Here is a 25,013-nt window from a genome sequence, read left to right as displayed (position 1 = left end):
GTGAGGAATACAACTTAAGTTACCTTAAATACAGATTAAGTACCTAAAATAACTGAAAAGGAAGAGCAACCTCTACAAACTTCACTGATAAAGAAAACAAGTCTCAACAACAATGGACACTGCATTGCCATAATACTTATTCAAGGTTCAATGTAGTGGGGAAACTTAAATCAGCATCATATTTTGTTAACAAATTCATGAATTGTCTAATCAGAAAAGAAAAAAGATCTGCTTATTTTAAGAGGAAAATCTTCATGGTTAGTTGTCTTTCTCCTCTACTTCATGAGGGCAGAGACTTTCTGTGCCTTGTTCATTGTCCCCCATTTTGTGTCTCTAGTATCTAGACCTATGCCTAACACAAAACTGATACTCAATGAATATGTTTGAGTAATTGAATTGTTAGCATACACAGAAATTGTCCAAAGATCCTTTGAGAGACTGGATGCAGGTATGTAAGGCAATCTGTAGTCACTATTTTAATGTTCTAAAGCAAAGGTTAGCAAACTTCTGTAAAAAGCCAGAGAATAAATATTTTAAGCACTGTGAGCCATATAATATCTGTCACAACTACCCAACTCTGCCTTGTAGTGTGAAACCAGCCATAGACAATACATACATGGATGAGTATGGCTATGTTCCAATAAAACTTTCTTTACAGGCAGTAAAGGCAGTGGGCTGAATTTGGCTCATGGGCTGTAGTTTGCTCAGAGCTGTTCTAAAGGATATTCAAATGCCCTGAAATGACACACCCTCATTAAACTCAGAAAAGAAATACTAATAGAATACTGTCCATATTATTGAACAGGAAAATCACTGAACCAATATAAAAGTAATGTGTTTATCAAAGGAAACTTATGAAAAAACTATCTAATAACTAAACTCAGCCTCAATTGTTTAAATCTTTGTTTTGAATCTAAATTAGGGAACATTTCACATCATTTTAGAAACTGGCAGAAATAGGACTAAATAAAACTGACTATACAGTTTGGTGAAGCAAATGACCAAATATTACAACAGTTATGAATTAGTGAAACCAAGGGAAATAATCAACTATGATACTGTTTACTATGCTAGGAACTAAAAAACTATATATTAAATAAGGCACAGCTTTTCCACAAATGACAGTTCACCACATTCCAAGTGTCACAGATGTATATAAAATTCTAAAATTAAATATATATATATATATTTAAAATATCCAATTCTTTAAAATTCCAAATGATATACTACAAATATCCTTTCTAGGGACCAGAGCTCATTTTTTTTTTTTTTTTTTTGCATAGGAAGAAGTCATTTTGATACTGTTAAAATGTTCTTCACAAAGTGTATATAAAATATGTAAGTTAATTGGCTCGTAACAATCTTTATATCTGGCATATAAAATATTTTTCTAAATCCAGGATAGGTATACTTAAATGATAGAAATATAAAAGAAATTAGCTATTAGAGCAAATCAGTTTATTTTAAACAATTACTAACTGCATTTACTTACATGATCAGTTACACTAATACTATATGAATACTAGCTCAACTATATGCATATATGTCATTAAAATCACAACCATCCAATTTTATCCTCCAAAGAAACCACTCCTAACAGTTATAGTAACAATTTGATGCGTATCCTTCTCAAATTTTTCCTAAGTATAAGCAAATATATTCACAAATACATAAATATATACAGGGCTAAAAGTATACATGCTATTATTTCTCTGGGATAAATACCTAGAATTGGAATTTCTGGACCAAAATGTTTTATACATTTAAAGATCTAAGAGATATTGGCAAATATCTCTATTTAATGTCTCTAAATAACTTTAAAAGGCTATACCAACTTATACTTCCACCAACCATGTTTGCTGATACCCATTTTGGTCAGTACTGAATATTATCAATTGCTTAGATTTTGATGAGCTTAATAAACAGAAACTGGTATCTGGTTGTTTTAATTTACATTTCCCTATCTGATAGTAGTCATATATTTATTGGCTGTTTGTATTTATTCTTCTGTAGTACAGCATATAAAATGCCCCAAATTTCTACCAAGTTCTTTCTTTTGTGTTACTAAGTAGACAATCATTAAAAACCTTCTATCTATTTTATAACTGTGACAGATAATATCTCCCAGTATATTGTTTGTCAGTCTGCTATTTGCCTCTGATTTCGTTTACAGTGTCTTTTGCATTAAAATTTTTTTTTACCTTTAATCTAAATAGATCTGCCAAATTTTCCCTTATGGTTCTAGGCTCCCCATCATCTTAAGAAAGTCTCCCAGAAGTAATAAAAAATATTTCCCCATATTTTCTTCAAATGCCTTAATAGTTTCAATTTTTACATTGGTTATTAATTCAATAGAAGTTTATTTATAAATATGGCATGAGCAGTGAGTGCTCTATTATTATTTCTTCCAAATGGAAAGCTAATTCTCCCAACATCATATTTAATAATGATGCATCCTTTCCCCATCAATTTAACTGATAATTTCTTATATATTAAATGTGTGTTATTCTAATCTGCTTTGGGGTGTTTCATTCTTTTTTACTGGTCTAACTTACCTATTCCTATGCCAGAACTATCAACTACTAAAAGTAGGCACCAGCCTAGATTGTGAAAAAGGAAAGTTCTATAAAGAAATGAATATTTCTGTCATTCAAACTGTCCTTGAGCATACATAAAAAATCTCCTAATGCACTTTATACAATGCTGACATAGCTCTAATGTCAAAATCTGACATGGATGGCACAAATGGAGAAAAATACTAACCACACATATGAATATAGATACAAACGTCCTAAACTAAATATCAGCAAATCTAGCACAGCATGAAAATAATAAGTCACCACAATAAAATTAACTTATTCCAGGAACACAAGCATGGTACAACATTAGGAAATCTACCAACATCATTAATTACATTATCATATGAAAATGCAGGACTGTTTCTATAACAAAATTTCTTTTCAAAGAATTCAACAGTTATTCCTGAAGGAATCAGTCAATCACCCTAAACATGATGAGTATCAGAATCAAATACCAATCATATTAAGTGCTGAAACACTAACAGAATTACTGTTAAAATCAGGAATACAGATGCCAATTTTATCCATTTTTATTTAAAATTTATAGGATCTAACTTATGAAATAAGAAATGTTTTTAAAAGCAGTAAATAGATCAGAAGAGCCAAAATTATCATAATTCTGTAGATATGACTATACAGCTAGAAAATCCAAGAGGCTAAAAAATGATTAGAATTAATTAGATCATTTAACAAGGATGCTTAAAATAAAGTAAATGTTTATAAAGAATAAGAAGAGCTTTAAGTAAACTGAACCATAATCAAATTAAACAATGTCAGTTAAATATTTATAATCTGTACTGAGTTGTCATACAGAAAATATTCAGAGTACAAAATTAAGTGTAAACTAAATGGTTTGGGGACTGCTTACTACTTCAACCTTTATCAGCATGTGCCATTTTTCATAACTCCATGTTGGAGGATTAGAAGATGGGGAAAGAAGAATATTAAAGGGTTGCATGATAACCAGTGAAAATATAAAAGCTGCCTTTTCAATCTAGCAAGAGTGTCATACCCTAGGAGTTCTAACTTGTCCTGGGGTCTAGAAGGTTGAGGAAGCAAATGGAAGCAAAGAGAGGGGAGGCTCTAATACCCTTTGCCCAAATATTTATATTCACTTACCAATCACTAAGGGACATGGAAAAATTTTAGCCCAGGCCTGAGAAGCTCATGATAACATCTAAGGGCTAGTAGCTGGGGACCCAGAAAAGTAAATAAATTAGAAGTATACTGGTTGAAAGACAGAAAGGATAGCCTGATCACAGCAAACATTCACGTACATATAAGAATTAAACTAACAGTTAAACTGAGAAAAGATCTAGGAGAGAATGCAAGGGCATATTAATAAAATAAAAAGCAAAAACCAAACCAAACCAAACCCCCAAAGCATACAGAGGGTAAATTCAGGTGGCCATCCAGGTATAGTGGTATGGTTCAGAGCATGGGCTTCAGAGCCAGACAGAACTAGGTCTCAATTATAGCTCTGGCATTTATTATGATCTTAAATAAGTTAGTTAACATCAGTTAACATTATTATTTGTCCTGTAATTAATGTCACAGATGGTTCCAAAATATCAAGACGGTTTCAGATAGTCTAAATAAAGATCAATGAACACAATAGAGTCCTAAAGCTGCAAAAGACGTAAGAAAGTATCCTACATCTAAATGAGCCTAAAATGCATCTTGGAAATTGATTTTTCAAAATCATTAGCATCGGTCTATTGACCTGGATGATATATTACTTAAACAAACAGAACAATAACAATAATAAAAACTACACAGCAGAAAAAGTCAAATTATTCCAACCTTTAATTAGCTGGATTCAAGTACGAAACTGTCCTTTACTTCTAAATCTTTCTGTCTTTAAAGGAGTTAAGTAACCTAACTTCGCTTTTTTAAGTATTCCCCCAAAGTCTGAATTTTTAAGACATGCCTGAATGCAAAGACTTTTTTATCTTATTTTGAAGCTTTAGCATTTTAAGTATATTATGTACTATATAATATTCCTGTCCAAATCAATGTCAAATTACTCTCATTTGTATTTTCAAGGTGAGGTGCCAAAAAAAGTGCTTCTTATTTTATATGGTGCATTTATCAAGTGAAAATTAATGGATATTTGCTTCAAATTTATAATTTGAAGCAAATATATTTTAGACGATTATAAGTCATGTAATAATGGTAGTACAGAAGCAGATAGAGTACAAAATAACTCTGAAAGAAAAGAACTTGTTTGCAAGGAGGCAGTTCACACTGGTCCAATTTTTGGTCAAATAATATTCTTTCTATATTAGAGAAAAGGTTCTACTGAGGGAAAGTGCTGCCCCCTCTCCACTACCATTCCCCATTCCCGTTCTGCAAACTGAGAAGAACCACACTTAATGAGAAATGTTACTGATAAAAATATATTATACATGTAATGATGGGGGGTGGGGGATTGAAAACCACTGTCCTGGAATAAAACACTTAGCAGGAAATCTTATGATTTAAATACGAAAATTCTCTAGATTAAATCACATCTCCCTCACCACATGATATATAAGCTATTTTTGCCACAAGACCACTCTGATCCTACTACAATCTAAATTAGCATTAAATAAGGAATATTCTGTACATAACATATTTGATCAAAAACTTTAGAAGACTTCTATGACCACTATGCTGAACATGAGAAATAGTAAGAGTCGGAACATTCAACTAACATATATTGTGCTGTTAATTGTACTGTCAATTGTACTGTTAATTTATAAAAGACAATGTTCAAGGTAAAAAGGCAGATTGACTGAACTGATCATCCCAAACAAAACCATTACAAATTTTAGACAAAGTATTTTTTTTAAAAAACAACTATTTGAAGGCACTAGAGAGTAACCAAAAAGGCAGAAATGACGAGTCTGACCTTGAAAAATTAACTACAGTCTGCGAGGTTTATCAATTTACGGCTTTTTCCCTGAGGGCATCCCCCAATTCGCAGGTGACAGAAAGCTGCAGCCTTACTGGCTTAAGTGCTGGCTGAGTTTGAGGCTAACAGAGTAGGCAGAAAGTTAAAGACAAAATTCCAGAAGGAAGAAAGGCTTAGAGAGCCAAGAACCAAAATCTACATTTAAAACTGACCCAAATCCCTGGCTGGTTGCTAAACTACATGCGCAGAGACTGCAGCTGCTGTCCACACGGAGGAAACAGAGTTTAGGGCCTGAATTAAATGCCCATTAAGAAAACAGGAAGTAAATTTCCTATTAGGCCCAGTTAATTGCCTATTAGAATAAAAATATTTATTCAGAGGGATATAAAATCAAAGTCTCTATACTCTATCATTCATAACATCCAATAGCATAAACAAGAAAATGTGACCCATATAAAGGAAAATAAGCAGCCAATTGAAACTAAACCTGAGATGATGAAAAGCTGCAAATAAAATGCAGACTGAATAATACAATGTAGCAAACATTTTAATAATCTTGAATCAATGGGAATACCCAGCAGATGACACAAATCATTGTGGTATCTGCTATAACAGTGAACTATGCTAGGACACTGGTCTCATCTTTGACTCCTTCAGCACGTACCACTGGGTGCCTGTAGTTTTTTGTTTAATTAAATAATTAAATTAATTTTAAACACTCTTACTGTGCTTGTCTTTTACCTTAGACATGACCCCAACAGGTCTGTTTGAAAACCTACTTTAATAAGTCGTCTGTATTGCTTTCAGTATTAAAATGAATAGTATTTTTCTACATATGTAAATAGCACATATTGTAATGGGTGAAACCTAGAGTTGACCAGGAAACAATTTTTCGAAATTTTTTTTTCCACTGTAGTATAAAGGGAGTGCTTTAGCAACATATATCATGATCCTTTAATATTTACACTTTTTGATAAACTAATTTCCTTTCTACAATTTATACCATAGTAATAAGAGTAGACTTCTAAGATATTCACAGTTTTTAATTGCACTTATTAATGAAGCTGCAATTTGGGACAGTGAATAAATATTCAATAATAAGATAATTCTTAAATGATGATGTATTAAGACCATGTATTACTGTGGTTGGCAGAATTCTAAAATGAACCCTCCCCAAGATTTCCTGCCCTAATCCCCAGGACTGTGAATAAGATGAGATATCATGCCCATGATTATGTTAGGTTATATGGCAAAATAAATGTTGCACCTATTTTTAAGGTTACAAATCAGTTTATCTTGGGTTAATTAAATGGGAGATTATGTACATGGGCCTGATCTAGTCAACAAATCCTTTAGAGCAGAGAGTTTTCTCAGCTAGCCAACGAGGGGAAATTAGAGAGACGCAAAGCTGGAGAAAGGTCTGTTGTGTTATGCTGGCCTTGAAAATGAAATGCAAGAACAGAAAAATGCCCTCTAGGAGCAGAGTGAGCTCCAGCCAACAGTCAGCAGGAAAACAAGTCCTTTAGTCCTCCAACTGCAAGGAAGCAAATTCTCCACAACTGGAATAATCTTCTAAGGGGATTCTCCCATGACACCCAGGTCAGAACCCAGCCTGACAGACACTTGGATTTCTCTTGTGAAAATCTCAACAAACAACTCAGTTGAATCTGCCGGACCTCTCATCTTTAAAACTGTGAGCTAGGGCTTCCCTGGTGGCGCAGTGGTTGAGAGTCCACCTGCCGATGCAGGGGACACGGGTTCGTGCCCCAGTCCAGGAAGATCCCACATGCCGCGGAGCGGCTGGGCCTGTGAGCCATGACCGCTAAGCCTGCGCGTCCGGAGCCTGTGCTCCGCGACGGGAGAGGCCACAACAGGGAGAGGCCCACGTACCGCAAAACAAAACAAAACAAAACAAAAAAAACTGTGAGCTAGGGCTTCCCTGGTGGTGCAGTGGTTAAGAATCCGCCTGCCAATGAAGGGGACACGGGTTCGAGCCTTGGTCCGGGAAGATCCCACATGCTACCGAGCACCTAAGCCAGTGTGCCACAACTACTGAGCCTGAGCTCTAGAGCCCACAAGCCACAACTACTGAAGCCCGCATGCCTAGAGCCCATACTCTGCAACAAGAGAAGCCATCGCAATGAGAAGCCCGCGCACCGCAACGAAGACCCAATGCAGCCATAAATAAATAAATAAATAAACAAACAAACAAATTCATTTAAAAAAACCCTGCGAGCTAATAAATGGGTACTGTTTTAAGCCACTAAAAAATAATCATAATCATAATAATTAGCAGAATGGTGTTTGATAAATGGCATAAAATTATAGTTTATGTTTAAAATTAGACTTCATGAACACATCTAAAGAAATGTTAGGTTAAGTTATACACTTACATAACTGCTATTGTGTCTTCATTTGTTCAGAAAAACTTTCAAATTCTGTTAAATATTTTCCTGAAACAAAACCTACCTCCACTGATGACTGGTACTGAAAGGTTCTGATCACTTAGATTTTCTGTTAACATCCACGCTGGAAGGATTCTTTTCCTCTGGGAAGGGTTTGGCTGTTGCTTATTCAAGTCTCTACTTTCATCTAGGAAAGACTAAAAAGGCACTTATATATGAATTGCTAAAAATAATCCTGCATCCTTAATAAAACCATAATAATTATTTACTTTGCAGAAAACTACCATTAAAAAAATCCATCTGGGCTTCCCTGGTGGCACAGTGGTTGAGAGTCCGCCTGCCGATGCAGGAGACACGGGTTCGTGCCCCGGTCCAGGAAGATCCCACGTGCCGCGGAGTGGCTGGGCCCGTGAGCCATGGCCGCCGAGCCTGCGCGTCCGGAGCCTATGCTCCGCAACGGGAGAGGTCACAACAGTGAGAGGCCCGCGTACCACAAAAAAAAAAAAAAAAATCCATCTGCAACTGTGGACTGAGTTGCTCAAAGTTCTCAAAGAAAGAAATGCAATATCTCTGTTAGTTGAAGTGTTGGTCTAGTGTGATATTCTCTAGAGCTTAACTTAAAAACAGCAAAAGCAGATCAATGCTAGAAATTTTGTCATGATATGTCTAATACCAGTTGTCTTTTCTTTTCTTAAGGAACATGTTATAAATGGATGAGATCTTAAATTTCTTACCACACTATTTGCAGCGGTCTGGGTCTTTCCTATTTCTGTGCTTCTTTCCAGCTGTGGGGCATCAGGTGTCTCATCAGGCAAATCAATCGAGGAAGATTTTGGCGTTTCACTCAATATATCATCTTCATCATGTATTTGACTGTTTCTATGAAATACAATTGAAATTCATTTATTAATCACTTAAATTTAAAACATTTCTATTGCCTACCATGCCATTATGTGATTCGCCCAAGTACATCTAACTAATGGGTTATGCTACTTTTCTCAGACTTAGGAAGACAAAAAAGCAGATTACAGTATGCTAGAATAAAATATATAGACTAGAATATGTTCCTCATCTTCTGCCCACTCTATCACCATAAAATACATTAATCTTTCCAAAACATGGGCCTAGAAACCACAGCTATTTATAAGATGGGCAATGGCCATCTCTATGAAGGCTTAAGAGTTATTTACTTACTATATAGTATTTGTTCAGATTGTCCATAAAAGTTAAGATCTCCTCCAAGTATCCAAAAAGAAAATGCAAACTGTAAGAACATCAGCTAAGCTAGTTAGGCTCTTGAAGAAAAAAGAAATAAAATCCTGAGGTCAGGTTCACACACAGCTGCTACTGGGGTCCTGGCCAGTGCAGCCACTTGTGAAATCTCCCCAAACTTGTAGTCCGACACAGGAGCATCCACAGTCACATGTGGAACATACTAGCAGAACCAATTACCTCCTACTTGCTGCAAAGTGTGGTAAGATCATCCAAAGTCCTGGATCATTATTCTTTATGTATGCACAGAGATGATCCAACAGACTTATCTTTATTTTGTTTTTTCGTTTTTTTGGTTTTTTTTGCGGTACGCAGGTCTCTCACTGCTGTGGCCTCCCCCGCCGCGGAGCACAGGCTCCGGACGCGCAGGCTCAGCGGCCATGGCTCACAGGCCCAGCCGCTCTGCGGCACGCGGGATCCCCCCAGACTGGGGCATGAACCTGCATCCCCTGCGTCAGCAGGTGGACTCTCAACCACTGCGCCACCAGGGAAGCCCCAGACTTATCTTTTTGAAAATTTGAAAATATAGATGGAAATACCACTCAGAAATAAAAAGGAAAAAAGTATGATATATACATTAACCTGGATGAATCTCAAAGGCAGTTTGCTAAGTGAAAGAAGCCAGACACAAAAAGTACATATCGTATGAATCCATGCATATGTCATTCTGAAGAGGTAAAGCTACAAGGACAGAAATCAGATCAGAAGTCGCCAGAAACAGTGGGTGGCGGAGGGGAATGACCACAAAGAGGCAAGAGGGAATTTTCTGGGGAAATGAAAATGTTCTATATCTCACTGTGGTGGTACTTACATGACTACACAAATTTGTTAAAGTGCATTGAATTATACATTTAAGAGGGGTGAATTTTACTATTGGTAAAATGTTCCTCAGTAAACGCTAACATTAAAAAACTTTGTCTAGCTGAGAAAAGAATAATTAATGGCTTGTTTTATTTGTTTTAGTGAATCTTATAGGAATAACCTCCTTCAAAGGCAGACTCGAATTCATGGCAGGAATCAGTCAAAAGAGAACAACTTACTTAGACTAAATTTCCCTGCAACACCACTGTTTTAGTTCATTCAATAAATATTTTTTAAATACCTAGGGTGTGTCAGACACTGTGCCAGGCACTGGGGACTCAGAGTTGAAAATGTATGATGGCATGAAATTGCACTCCCATCACAATATTCAAATCCATTTTACTCACAACACACAGGTGTGCTTCCAAATTCTGATTTTTTTCCTCAAATTTTCTTAATATTTAATTTGAAAAATATTAAGAAACACTCCAGAGAAATGCAATGGCTTTTTACAACTTACAGTGTTACAAATTAAGCAACATCATCCGATCCATTTCTAGTTTTTCTATTCTGGCATAAATTCAAGACTAATACACACACATCCTATAGCCATAGGGAATTTTTATTAATATTTACCAAGAATAAATATAACAACAAAAAAAATCCTATCCCAGAACAAAATTCCAACATTTAGTTTCAAATAGGTCAAACTGCAAATTATTCTCTTATACTTTTATTTAAATATAAATATTGTCACTGTGACATGGACATATATTATCTTCAAATACTTCCTCAAGCAATCAACTATCACAGATTTATAATACAGTGTTATCAGAATTTGTTAAAAAATAAAAACTTGGAATTTAATCTAAATACAATATAACAAAGGTAAATGAGTTACCCTTTTCTTTGGTAATAGCTATCAAGACATAATTCACATAATCATGAAATTCATGCTGTTAAAGTATAAAATTCAGTAGTTTTAGTATATTCCAAAGTTGTACAATGATCACCAATATCTAATTTTGGAACATATTCATCACCTCAAAAAGAAATCCCATATGCATCAGCAGTCACTTCCCATTCTCTTCTCCAGCCCCAGCAACTGCTAATCTACTTTCTGTCTCTAGAGATTTACATTTTCTGAAACTTCATATAGATGGAATCATACAAGTTGTTTGTATACAGATGTTTTCAATTCTTTTGGGTACATTCCTAGGAGTGCAATTGCTGTGTCACATGTAATTCTGCATTTAAAATTTTGAGAAACTGCCAGAATGTGTTCCAAAGAGGCAGTAACACTTTACAACCCACTACCAAAGCATAAGAGTTCCAATCTCTCCACAACCTCATCAACACTTGTTATTATGTCTTTTTTACCATAGCTACCCTACTGAACGTGAAATGGTATCTCATTGTAGCTCTGATTAGCATTTCACGTTGAGCATCTTTTCATGTGCTTATTGGCCAGTCGGGTATTTTCCCTGAAGAAATGTCTACTCAAATTTAGTATGCATTTTGAAATTGGGTTGTCTTTTTATTACTGTGCTGTAAAAGTTGTTTACATATTCTAGATAGAAGTCCCCTATCAGATATATGACTTGCAAATGTTTCCTCTCCTTCTGTGGGTTGTCTTTTCACTTCCCTAATGGTATCCTTAGAAGCACAGAAGTTTTTAACTGTGATGAAGTCCAATTTATCTATTTTGTTTGCTTGTGCTTTTGTTCTTCAATCTAAGAAATCATTGCCTAATCCAAGGTCACAAAAATTTATACTTGTGTTTTTTTCTAAGCATTTCATAGTTTTAGCTCTTATATTAGGTCTCTGGTGCATTTTAAGTTTAGTTTTTCTATGTTGTGAGGTAGGAGTCTAACTTCATTCTTTTGCATTTGTCCCAGCACCACTTATTGAGAAGGCTACTCTTTTCTCCATTTAAATGTTTTGGCACTCTTGTAGAAAATTAATTGGCCATAGTGTAAGGGTTTATGTCTGGACCCTCAACTGTATTCCACTGACCTGTATGTCTTTCTTCACACCAGTACTACACTGTCTTGATTACTGTAGCTTTGTAGTAGGTTTTGAAATTATGAAGTGTGAATCTTCCAACTCTTTTCTTCTTTTTAAAGACTGTTTTGGCAATTAAGTTATTCTTAACTCTTAAAGATATATTCCAAGTTATATTTAAATATAAGTTATATATTTTGTCTTTAATACAAAATGTACTGCTAATATGTATGAGCTGGATCTAAAAGTAAGTTTTAAAATAATTATAAATGAATTGTAAACATGCACACTTTCATATCACAATGGTATTTTCATCAACATTTTATTGTTTTGTCCTGTCCAAAATTAAAGTGATTAAAATTAGCTATTTATACGGAATCTAAGTATTAAGAACTTTAACAATTTGAAAGAAAAATGTAATTTGGTACAAAAGATTTACTTTCCTTTCCTCAACAGTGTTTTAAAGAAAATAATCCCTCTAGAGAGAGAATGTTATACTTCCTTATCAGCAATGAAATTCAGATAAAGAAAATGTTATACAATATTTCATTCATGTATTCAAGAAGCCAATGCCTGCTAAGCACCCACTACTGGGGAAGCAATAGGAATGCAAAATTAATGTTGGTCCTTCTATATGAAATACGTCAAAATTTAATTAGCTAAAATCTAAAACTTTTTTTTGGCTTTCTTACTTTGACTTCTCAAAAAAGTATGGATTTTAGTACTTCTCACAGAATAATTTCATAGAAACATACACAGAAAAGAGTGAAAAATGAACACACTAGAGCTGACATATATAGACCCATATGCTCTCATTGAGTTCATTATGAATGGGATTTATTATACAGAATGTAAACACTACATGAAAAGCATGTTGACATGAGTGAAGTGAGAACCTAAAGAAATGACAAGCTTTTGTACGGTCGTTTTGTTGTTCAAATCTCTTTCTTAAATTCATAACTGGTTGGAAGAAAAAATTTACAATGATATCAGGGGTCCTTACAACTGACACAAAGCACATAGGTTTTCTTTTCTGTTCTTATTCAAATTTAAAAATATTTCAACATGTAGAAATATAGAGAAAATATAATGTATGTATTCTATCTACCTATCTATTAATATAAATACTTCTGTATCCACGACCCAAATAGAAACATTTTGTCATATTTGCTCCAGATTAATTATAAATACAATCAAAGCTTCCTCTGTGTCCAGCCTCAATCTTGTTCCTCTCCCTCTCATCCCTTCTTTGAAGGAAAATTATTCTGATTTTATTATTCACATGCATGTCCTTACACTTTTACTACTATATGTATATATTCATTACTTGTGTATATATATATATACACACATAATATATATATTATTCATGAAGTAATCCAAATAATCCATAATACACAGGTATAATATGTAATATATATCTATATACAAACGGTGTATGCTTTATATATATGTAATCTTTTTGTTTGTTTTTTTCCTCAACATTACATTGTGGAGATTTATCCACATTTTAACCTCTAGTTCATTCACTTTCACTCCATTTTAAAACTACACCAAATTTATTTAGCCACTCTCCAAGTGTCTTCACTATTAGAATGACTGCCATAGTAAGCTTTCTTATACAGTCAGGGAAGTCAGTAAGAGCTATAGTCCTAGTCAGCTTGTATTTGAATTCTCTGTCACATATTAGCTATGAGACCTTGGGCAAGTCTCAAACCTTCTGCGTCTCAGTTTCCTAATCTGTAATATAGGGATTTTAACAGTACCTATTCCTTATAAAGATGGTTGTGAAGATTAAAAAGTTCATACGTGTAAATCTTACACAACAGTACAACGGTGTTTTTATGAGGTAGACATTACAAAATGGAGCTAGTTCTAAAATATATGAGAATCCCAATGGTATCAAAAAATGTCTAAAATATATTTCAATACTTCCACAGTCTAAGACATGGTTCACTCCCCCTTGCTAGAGGATAGCAGCCTTTCTTTGTCTGGAGACCAGGCAGCTGCCTCCTAATGGTATACCTGTCATGATGATACTTGCCTTCCTCAAGACCTGCCCTCCCACCCCTCGTGGCTTCTATTCCAATAACCAAGGTCAACTCATCATTACCTGACTAGAAAAGTACTGTCCCTACTTCAACAGGAAAGCAAATATTTACTAAAGAGCTACAGGACCTGGCTAATATGTACTGACAGAAACCAGAAGAGCATGCCCAAGAATAGATCTTGAAGATGCTAAAACAGGGGATGCAGAATAAAACTGGAAAAAAAACACTGCAACCTGTCCTGCAACCTGGGATTTAAGGTACTGGCAAGGACACCTGAAGCCAGTCCTAATATACAGCTGAAATGGCTTGTTCATGCTTGGAAAAAGAAAATGTTTACAGTAAATAGGGTAGAAATAGAGAATGCCCTGGCATGATACTGAAAAGGGGGTCAATAGGCTCTAAGAGGTGGGCATGCTAAAATGGACTTATTACATGAGACTAGAGAATCCCCCACCTGACCATGTTCCCCAGAAGGGCCCAGAACACTAAGCTATATACTAGTGAGGCAGTGTTGAAGAGCTCAATGGTAACTGCCTCTATAGGTCAATGTTGATGGTAGGAGAGGCTGCCAAGAACAAGGCTCTTTAGCATCAATGGAGATGACAGCATTCTAGAATTGTAGAGGCCAGGTGGTTAGCATTTAACCATCAGAGGCTAAGTGGACATTATTTGCATAACAGTCAGCAAAGTTGTAATGGCACTGATCTATAAGCACCTTTAACAATGGCTATCCACCCAGCTGGAGATTACATTGCCCAGCTTTCCTTGCAACTCCGTGTAGCCATGTGCCAAACAACCCGATCAAAACGTGGGCAGAAGACTTAAATAGGCATTTTTCCAAAGAAAACATACAGATTACTAACAGGAACATGAAAAGTTGCTTAACATCACTAATTATTAGAGAAATGCAAATCAAAACACCATGAGATATCACTTCACACCTGTCAGAATGGCTATCATCAAAACGTGTACAAATAACAAGTGTTGGTGAGGACGTGGAGAAAAGGGAACCCTTGTGCACTGTTTAAGACTATAAATTGGTGCAGCCACTATGGAAAACACTACAGAGGTTCCTCAAAAAACTAAAAATAGAACTACCATATGATCCAGCAATTCCACTCCTGGCTACGTATCCTAGAAAAACAAAAACACTAATTCGAAAAGATACATGCACCCTGATGTTCATAGCAGCACTATTTACAACAGCCAAGATATGGAAGCCCAAGTGCCCATCAACAGATGAATGGCCTGTTGTTATACAAAGATACACATATATATATATATATATATATACACACACACATATATATATACACACACACATACACACACACACACACACACACACACACACACACACACACACAATGGAATATTACTCATCCATAAAAAAGAATAAAATTCTGCCATTTGCAACAATATGCAGGGACCTAGAGAGTTTTACATTAGTGAAATAAGTCAGACAGGGAAAGACAAATATTGTACGTTATCACTTACATGTGGAATCTAAAAAATACAACAAATGAACGTATATAGCAAAACAGAAAGAGACTCACAGATATAGAAAACAAACTAGTGTATACCACTAGAGAGAGGGAAGGGAGGATGAGCAAGAGAGTGTTATGGAATTAAGAGATAAAAACTACTGTGAATAAAATGGATAAGCGAAAGGATATATTGTACAGCACAGGGAATTACAGCCATCTCTCAGTAATAACTTTAAACGGAGTATAATCTATAAAAATACTGAATCACTATGCTGTACACCTGAAACTAATATAATATTATAAATCAACTATAATTTTTAAAACGACAGAGAATATATCCATCACCCCCAAAAAGCTCCCTTGTGGCCCCCCTTCCTAGTCAATCCTCCAGAAATAAACATTGATGGATTAGTTTTCTTATAATAGAACGTAATATAAATGTAACTATACAGTAGGTATTGTTTTGTGCCTTGCTTCCTCAGGATTTTCTAAATAGACAATCATGTCATCTGCAAATAAAGACAGTTTTGCTTCTTTCTTTCCAGTATGATGCACTTTATTTCTTTTTCTTGCTTTACTGGACTGGCTAGGACCTCCAGTCAACATGGAATAGAAGTTGTGCAAATGGATATCTTTGTTTTGTTCCCAACTGTAGGGAGAGAACTTTTCAATACCTCACTACTAAGTATTTTTTTATAGGAAGGAAATTTCCTTCTTTTCCTAGTTTTCTCTAAGGTTTTTTTAACAGGTATTAAATTTTTGTCACAATTGTTTTTAGGCATCTACTGGAATGACAGTTCTTTAATCTGTTATAGTGAATTTCACTGATTGGTTTTTTTATATATATATGATAAATTCACCTTGCATTTCTCAGACAAATTTCACTTGGTCATAGTGTATTAAAATCTATTTCACACATTGCTGGGTTTGACTTCTAAATATTTTGTTATAAGGAATGTGGGTTTGTATTTACTTTTCTTGTAATGTTCTTGTCTGATTTTGGTATCAGGATTATGGAAGCTTCATAAAATGAGTGGGGAAGTGTACTCTCTTCTATTTTGGAGAAAAAAGTATAATATTGGTATTATTTGTACCTTGTAAGTTTAAGAGAAATCACTAGTGAAGTTCCTTGCAGGAAATTCTTAAATTGGGAACTCAATTTCTTTAATGGACATAGGATTCATCAGATTTTCTATTTCTTCCTGTATCAGTTTTGGTAAATTGTGTTTTTCAAGGAATGCATCCATTCATTTAGGCTATCAGTTTTACTGGCATAAAGTTTTACATAATTATTTCTTCATTATTCTTTTAAGGTCTGCAGGATCAGTAGGGATATTGCCTCTCCCATTCCTGATACTGATAATTTGTGTTTTCCAGCTTCTTTTTCTTGGTAAGCTTTGTCAATTTTATCAATTTTATTAGTCTTTTCAGAAAACTAACTTTAGGCTTTGTTGATCTTCTTTGTTATTTGTCTATGTTCTATTTCGTTGATTTCTAGTCCTATTCTTCTTATTGTTTCCTTTTTTCTGTCTATTTTGGGATTAATTTACTCCTGTTTGTCTATCTTCTTAAAATAGAAGCAAAGGGCATCAGTTTTACCTCTTTCTTCTCTTCTAATATAGGCATTTAATATAAATTTCCCTCAAAGGACTACTTTAGATATATTTCACAAATGTTTTTGTTATGTTTTCAGTATTATTCTGTTCAAAATGTTTTCTAATTGCCCTTGTGATTTCTCTGGGTTCCAGAGGTTACCTAGGTATGTGCTGTTTAATTTCAAAACACTTGAAGATTTTCCTAGATATTGTATTTTTATTGATTTTTAAATTTAATACCAGTGCCGTCAAAGAACACACTCTATATAATTTTGTCCATCTACTTCTATAGGTCCAGTTTAAGTATTCTATAATTTAAAAACTAAAACAAAGGCGAATAATCTGCTAATGACTGCCTCAACAAAACTAGTGCATTAATTTCAATTTTACATCAGCTATTTATTGTAACCTCATTTCATCCGTTTCCCTATTCTATATTTTCTGTTATTTTTATAAGAAATAAGAGTTATACAAGCATAATCTAAAACAGAGGTTAATACCTTAAGAAAATTTTAAAAACTAAAAAAAAGATTAAGAAAATGTAGTCAGTTTCAAATTAACTATCCTGGTTATTGTTAGATGCGAAATATATTCTAAACACAATGGTAAAAGATACAACATATGGAAGCAATCACTATTGAAGCATAAGTTTCCAAAATCTAATGTTTTCTAGAAAAACACACACACACACACACACACACACACACACACACACACACACTCACCATGTAAGACCTATCGCCAATTTAGTTGAATTCTAGAGTGGTGTCTACTGCAGCTTTTGTGGATGACTGAGGAATTAGATTACAAATACCATTACTTAATTGCATATCATCAGGCAATCTTACCTTAAAGTACATTCCACTTCCGTTTCAGAATGTGTAGACAAAACACGAAAAATGTATTTGTCAACTAATAAAGAGAAACTATCTCCAGGATTCAACCAGTGCCATAGATTTGTCTTCAATGGTAAGAGCTGGCTCTTCTCAGAAGACTGATAAAAGCACGGATTTGTATGTATCTAACAAATTAAAGAAAAAGAATACAGTGATGTAGTAACTTAAAATCATGACTAGTTAAAACTACAACTAAATACGAACTGATTCAAAATTTGTGTCAAAACAATTCTAAGTATAAACTTACACTTAAAAGTCTAATAAATCTGGCACTTCTAAGTATCATAATTATTATCTAAGCATAAAAAAATAGTTGTAACATACCTCCCATTTCTCTAGGAATCAAAGAAAAAAGCAAAGTTATCAATTAACTGGTTAAAAGATACTTCTATTTTGTTTGAGAGATGACTGGACATTGGAAAGAGAAACATGAAAAATAATTATCAGTATGGAAACTGAGTCCCCCCATTTTGATATCCAAAATTCACTAATCTATTGAAAATTCTCTTCTGCTTATTTTCCCCTAATAATTTCTTACTATGATTAAAAAATGAGAAACTATGGGAAGGAAATTCTTGATCAAATTTCTCAAGCAAACAACATACCTTTTTTCTTTACCCCTCACAGAGGAATCTTCTTATTTTGTTTAAATGAAATTCCCCTCTGAAGATCATCATCCATATTCAAATTGCAAGCGGTAAATATATCTCAATGTCAAAACTATTACAATATCCCCTATTTTGAATTATGTTTCCACTGATTACCTCACATTAGCAAAGATAATGAGAATTGCCTCCATAATTAACACCTATTGAAAGGCATCTTAAAAATTCTAACTAAAATCAAGCTGAATTTAGCCACCTCCAGAATAGCCTTCTTGTCATCTAAACCACTGGGTCTTTTAATAAGCTTTAGCATATACCAAAGCAATCCACATTAATGCAGATCTTCAGTTTTTTAAAAGAATTTTACATAGAGCAACTCCCCCTACCACCCATTCATCTGTCTACTTCATAAGTATAAATGACATTTTTTTCTAGCGACATCAACCATCTCTCCATTTATAGCAAGGTAAATGTCACCCTGAGATTGGACATATGCCAAACATTCTCAGTTTTTCTATTTATACTTCATTAAAGTATCTTGAGATACAACTAAATTTTCACACATCAAAACCTTTTCTGATCCCAACCATTTAATATATCTATAGGTGTTAAGATACGTTTTATTCACCCTGAGTTTGAACAGACTAGAAATGAGTATAAATTCAGTAGGTAAAAACTTCTGTTCCTACTGTAAAAAATATTCATTATGGAAAAATTAAGGAAGCTTATAATAGTCCTCTTTTTAATGCATTTTGAAATTCTAGAAATGCATCAGTATTTTTTTTTCTTTTTACCCCTCAAAAATTTTCTTTTCATTGGGAAACTTGGTTAAAATTTTTTATTAAATATAGTTACTTTCATTTTTTAAAAATCTTAATCATTTATGGAATATAAACTAAGTAAGATATAAACAAGTCTAGAATATTGTTATAAAACATGAAGCAAATAATGTTGTTAAGTTAGGTAGATTACTTTGCATTATAATTTATTTTTCATTTGTTTTTATTTCTTAAAATGCCTATTTCTATGGAAAAAGAATAGAGTATTTCAAGTGTAAATACAAGATATTCTGATTTAGTTTCAATTATATATTAAAACACACCAAAATATCCACAAACTTTTACTGAACATCTACAACATTCTTTCATTCCATTCAAATGTCAAGCCCCAGATCATTTACCTCTGAAGTATCCCGAGTCCATCTCTCTTTAGCATTTGCAGTCACTGCCCTAGTTCAAGCTCTTACCCACTGCTTGCGTTTCTTGCTTGTGCTAACATCATATCAAGTCTCCCTGATTTCCTTTACCTCACTGCTTCCTAAGTTTTTTTTTTACATTTCCCTACATAAGGCCTCTGATGCTTCTCCAATATAAGCAAAGCATAGCAGTGAAGGCTCTTCATAAATCTACAGTGGTTTGCAACCTCATCTCTCACCTTCATACACCAAAATCTTCACCCTATACACACAATCTTTGATCCAATCATTGAGACCTACTCAAAAATGCTCTTTTGTTTACTACAGCCTCAGTAATGTCTTATCCCACCCCACCTTTCTGCTTGAACTATTGGAACCAGTCCCTATCAGTTCAAAGATAGTCATCTGATAAATCACCACTAGACTCCAAGGTCCATGGGTGCAGATAACTACCTAACACAGTTCTAACAGTCTATGATTAAAATGACTACAGAAGTCTCTAGCAGCAGGAAGAATCAATGATATTTCAACTGGCAATCATTAGTGAATAATCTCAGGAACGGTTCCAAATAGTGTACCATAAGAAGTGAGGCTTGAAGTCTAATGTACTTAATATAAATGCTACCTGTTGAAACACTTAAATAGAGTCACCCTAAAACTGTCTGACTGCATTCTCTATAAGATGTCATATTAAATGATTTTTTAAAATTATAATCGGTACAATTAGGTAAACTAAATTTCAAACAGAATCCACTTTCATCTGCTAAAAAGCTCCTGGAAGCAAGCAACTCAGCACATGAGCTTACTGGCTTTCAAAATCCCAAGAAAATCACAAAAGTAACTTTAGTTGTCACTTCACATGACTTCTTCTGATCAAATACCACAATATACTTTTTTAAAAAAATTATTTACTTATTTATTTATTTTCATTTGATGACTTGAATAATATATATATATTTTTTTATACAGAAGATTCTTATTAGTCATCCATTTTATGCACATCAGTGTATACATGTCAATCCCAATCACCCAATTCATCACACCACCACCCCCACCACCCGCCACTTTCCCCCCTTGGTGTCCATACGTTTGTTCTCTACATCTGTGTCTCAATTTCTGTCCTGCACACCAGTTCATCTGTACCATTTTTCTAGGTTCCACATATGTGCGTTAATATACGATATTTGTTTTTCTCTTTCTGACTTACTTCACTCTGTATGACAGTCTCTAGATCCATCCACATCTCAACAAATGACCCAATTTGTTCCTTTTTATGGCTGAGTAATATGCCATTGTATATATGTACCACATCTTCATTATCCATTCATCTGTTGATGGGCACTTAGGTTGCTTCCATGACCTGGCTATTGTAAATAGTGCTGCAATGAACACTGGGGTGCATGTGTCTTTTTGTGTGTGTGTGTGGTATGCAGGCCTCTCACTGTTGTGGCCTCTCCCATTGCGGAGCACAGGCTCCGGACGTGCAGGCTTAGTGGCCATGGCTCACGGGCCCAGCCGCTCCGCGGCACGTGGGATTGTCCCAGACCAGGGCACAAACCTGTGTCCCCTGCATCAGCAGGCGGACTCTCAATCACTGCGCCACCAGGGAAGCCCTGCATGTGTCTTTTTGAATTATGGTTTTCTCTGGGTATATGCCCAGTAGTGGGATTGCTGGGTCATATGGTAATTCTATTTTTAGTTTTTTAAGGAATCTCCATACTGTTCTCCATAGTGGCTGTATCAATTTACATTCCCACCAACAGTGCAGGAGGGTTCCCTTTTCTCCACATCCTCTCCAGCATTTGTTGTTCGTAGATTTTTCTGATGATGCCCATTCTAACTGGTGTGAGGTGATACCTCATTGTAGTTTTGGTTTGCATTTCTCTAATAATTAGTGATGTTGAGCAGCTTTTCATGTGCTTCTTGGCCATCTGTATGTCTTCTTTGGAGAAATGTCTGTTTAGGTCTTCTGCCCATTTTTGGATTGGGTTGTTTGTTTTTTTAATATTGAGCTCCATGAGCTGTTTATATATTTTGGAGATTAATCCTTTGTCCGTTGATTCATTTGCAAATATTTTCTCCCATTCGGAGGGTTGTCTTTTCGTCTTGTTTATGATTTCCTTTGCTGTGCAAAAGCTTTTAAGTTTCATTAGGTCCCATTTGTTTATTTTTGTTTTTATTTCCATTACTCTAGGAGGTGGATCAAAAAAGATCTTGCTGTGATTTATGTCAAAGAGTGTTCTTCCCATGTTTTCCTCCAAGAGTTTTATAGTGTCTGGTCTTACATTTAGGTCTCTAATCCATTTTGAGTTTATTTTTGTGTATGGTGTTAGGGAGCGTTCTAATTTCATTCTTTTACATGTAGCTGTCCAGTTTTCCCAGCACCACTTACTGAAGAGACTGTCTTTTCTCCATTGTATGTCCTTGCCTCCTTTGTCATAGATTAATTGACCATAGGTGCATGGGTTTATCTCTGGGCTTTCTATCTTGTTCCATTGATCTATGTTTCTGTTTTTGTGCCAATACCATATTGTCTTGATTACTGTAGTTTTATAGTATAGTCTGAAGTCAGGGAGTCTGATTGCTCCAGCTCCGTTTTTTTCCCTCAAGACCGCTTTGGCTATTCAGGGTCTTTTGGGTCTCCATACAAATTTTAAGATTTTTTGTTCTAGTTCCGTAAAAAATGCCATTGGTAACTTGGTAGGGATTGCATTGAATCTGTAGATTGCTTTGGGCAGTATAGTCATTTTCACAATACTGATTCTTCTAATCCAAGAGCGTACGATAATATACTTTTAAATTAACCACAGAATCATGGAATTTGGGGAAAGGAACCAAAAACTACTTAGCTAAATTAGGAAAGAAAATGACTACATTTTAGACGCTAAACCATCTAAACAGTACATTTAACCAAGGCCTGGGGCAGGCCGGTGAGACTAATACAGAGTAGGGAATGCTAAAGCAAAAGCTGCCAGGAAAATAAGCACTGTTACCTACATGCTCAAATTAAAGAAAAAGAAAAAAAAGACAATTCTGAAAGCTGCAATGAATATAGTCTATCTAGTTCTGGCAATTAAAATTCATGAGGATCTGGTTAAGTCCTTCCTAGGTGTTTCTGCAATTGGAAACATTTCTATTTCCGTTAAGTCTGTGTTAAAAGAAAGCAGTAAAATAAAATTTGGAGAGAAAGGGTAGAAGTAGGAGTTAAAAACAGAGGCTATATAAATTTGGTAGGCAATTATTTCATTTGTCAGTCATTTTATAAACTATATTAATATAAAATTTTATAAACAAGATGGCATAACAATGGAGATGCAGTGCAATTTATGCAACATCATATTCCTAAAAAGAGCTGTGAATGTTTGATTTTTTTTTTAAGTTATAACTGAAATGTAATGTTTAGAAACCTTTCATTATGTTATCAGCCACCCCTAATTTATCTCTCAATGTGGTTCTCTGGCATATGGCTAGAGCTTTTGAGTGTTTTTGCATGTTGCTGGGCTTGGAAATGTTCCCTGTTACTCCTCAGCCTTTAAAGTGAAGCCTCCCCTTCCTCGGGTATATGCCATGGTCACCCGTGAGGAATGGTGGGTAGCAGGAAGGACAAGAGTCAAAACAGGAATATACATATCTTCTGCCTGAACCTTGAATATTCTCTAAATGAGGTTTCCTGCTTATAAGCTAAGAGAAGACCATGCTCTTATTCATGAGTATTTTAAAGATTCAAATGAATCTCTAAACAATATTAAATAATGATATAGTCCTAAGTTTATAAAAGCTAAGATGTTAAATACAAAGGCATAAAATTGTAAGAGAAGAAAAGGTAAAATACTTAAGAAAGGAAAATGATTATGTTTCTTTAAAAACACATCACAAACCCAAAGTCAAGAAAACAGTCAGTTTGAGTATTTTTTCCTCAGCTGAAAGCACTTAATATTTAAATGATAGGTGGTTAAATATTAGGCATTTAGCAAATCATCTACAAAGAAAGTGGACCAATCTGTGTGGTCCGTGATCATCTTTTTCTTTTCCTAAAAATGTTCATACAGGAGATCCCAGAACTAAGAGCAAAAATGACATACCAAGAAATCTGATGTTCGCTCCTAAAACTCACATCTAAATAACTATTACTCGTTGAGTAAGCTTTTTTAAAAACTCTATATCAAACAATATACACTCCAACTAAAAAGCCACACATACAAGAAGTCCAAAAGGTTGTTTCTTAAAAGTTATAAAATGACAAAAATTTCTCAATATTTATAAAAAAGGAGAAGACAGATACAACATTTTCTGCCTCTATTCAAAAAGAGTCATGTACCACAATGTTCACTGCAGCTCTATTTACAATAGCCAGAACATGGAAGCAACTTAAGTGTCCATCAACAGATGAATGGATAAAGAAGATGTGGCACATATATACAATGGAATATTACTCAGCCATAAAAAGGAACGAAACTGAGTTATCTGTAGTGAGGTGGATGGACCTAGAATCTGTCATACAGAGTGAAGTAAGTCAGAAAGAGAAAAACAAATACCGTACGCTAACACATATATAAGGAATCAAAAAAAAAAAAAAAGAAAAAAAGTGGTCAGAAGAACCTAGGGGCAGGATGGGAATAAAGATGCAGACCTACTAGAGAATGGACTTGAGGATACAGGGAGGGGGAAGGGTTAGCTAGGACAAAGTGAGAGTGTGGCATGGACATATATATACTACCAAACGTAAAATAGATAGCTAGTGGGAAGCAGCCGCATAGCACAGGGAGATCAGCTCGTTGCTTTGTGACCACCTAGAGGGGTGGGATAGGGAGGGTGGGAGGGAGGGAGATGCACGAGGGAAGAGATATGAGGACATATGTATATGTATAACTGATTCAGTTTGTTATATAACAGAAATTAACACACCATTGTAAAGCAATTATACTCCAATAAAGACGTTAAAAAAAAAAGAAATGGTGCAAAGGATGCATTATCCCTGAAGGACTAGAACTAAAATACAAATCAATTTTCTATCGCTTTCTATTGGAATTATCATTAAATATTAAACAAAGATTGATGTATACCGAAAAAAAGCGCTCCTCTTATTTTGTGTTTTTCTAATTTGGAAAGCATTTTTTTTAAAAACAAAATGAGTTGTGGAAAAGCTATTTTAGTATTTTATAGCTATTTTACAAGTGCACCCATAATTTCATGGGAAGCAAAACAATCACAACTCAGAAATTTCATT

At 34.7% G+C, this 25,013-nt stretch overlaps 1 protein-coding gene across 5 annotated transcripts in view; it reads right to left on the bottom strand.

Annotated features, from left to right (window-relative positions):
- APLF (aprataxin and PNKP like factor) overlaps positions 1-25,013 on the bottom strand; it is an 84,532-nt gene that overhangs the window by 40,608 nt on the left and 18,911 nt on the right. For all 5 annotated transcript variants that reach the window (XR_014326657.1, XM_082851990.1, XM_082851991.1 and 2 more), the window contains exons 3-5: positions 17,939-18,111; positions 8,615-8,759; positions 7,945-8,077 (exon numbers count right to left, since the gene is read on the bottom strand). Coding sequence is in view for 4 of the 5 variants with exons in the window: in XM_082851990.1 (XP_082708116.1) it covers positions 7,945-8,077; positions 8,615-8,759; positions 17,939-18,111 (451 nt within the window). In the remaining variant the exon portion in view is untranslated. The remainder of the gene's footprint in view (positions 1-7,944; positions 8,078-8,614; positions 8,760-17,938; positions 18,112-25,013) is intronic.

The sequence above is a fragment of the Leucopleurus acutus genome, assembly GCF_964270905.1.
Source record: "Leucopleurus acutus genome assembly, chromosome: 12".
Classification (NCBI taxonomy): Eukaryota; Metazoa; Chordata; class Mammalia; order Artiodactyla; family Delphinidae; genus Leucopleurus; species Leucopleurus acutus.
The sequence above is the reverse complement of the archived record's forward strand: the minus strand, read 5'-3'. Positions and strand labels throughout refer to the sequence as shown.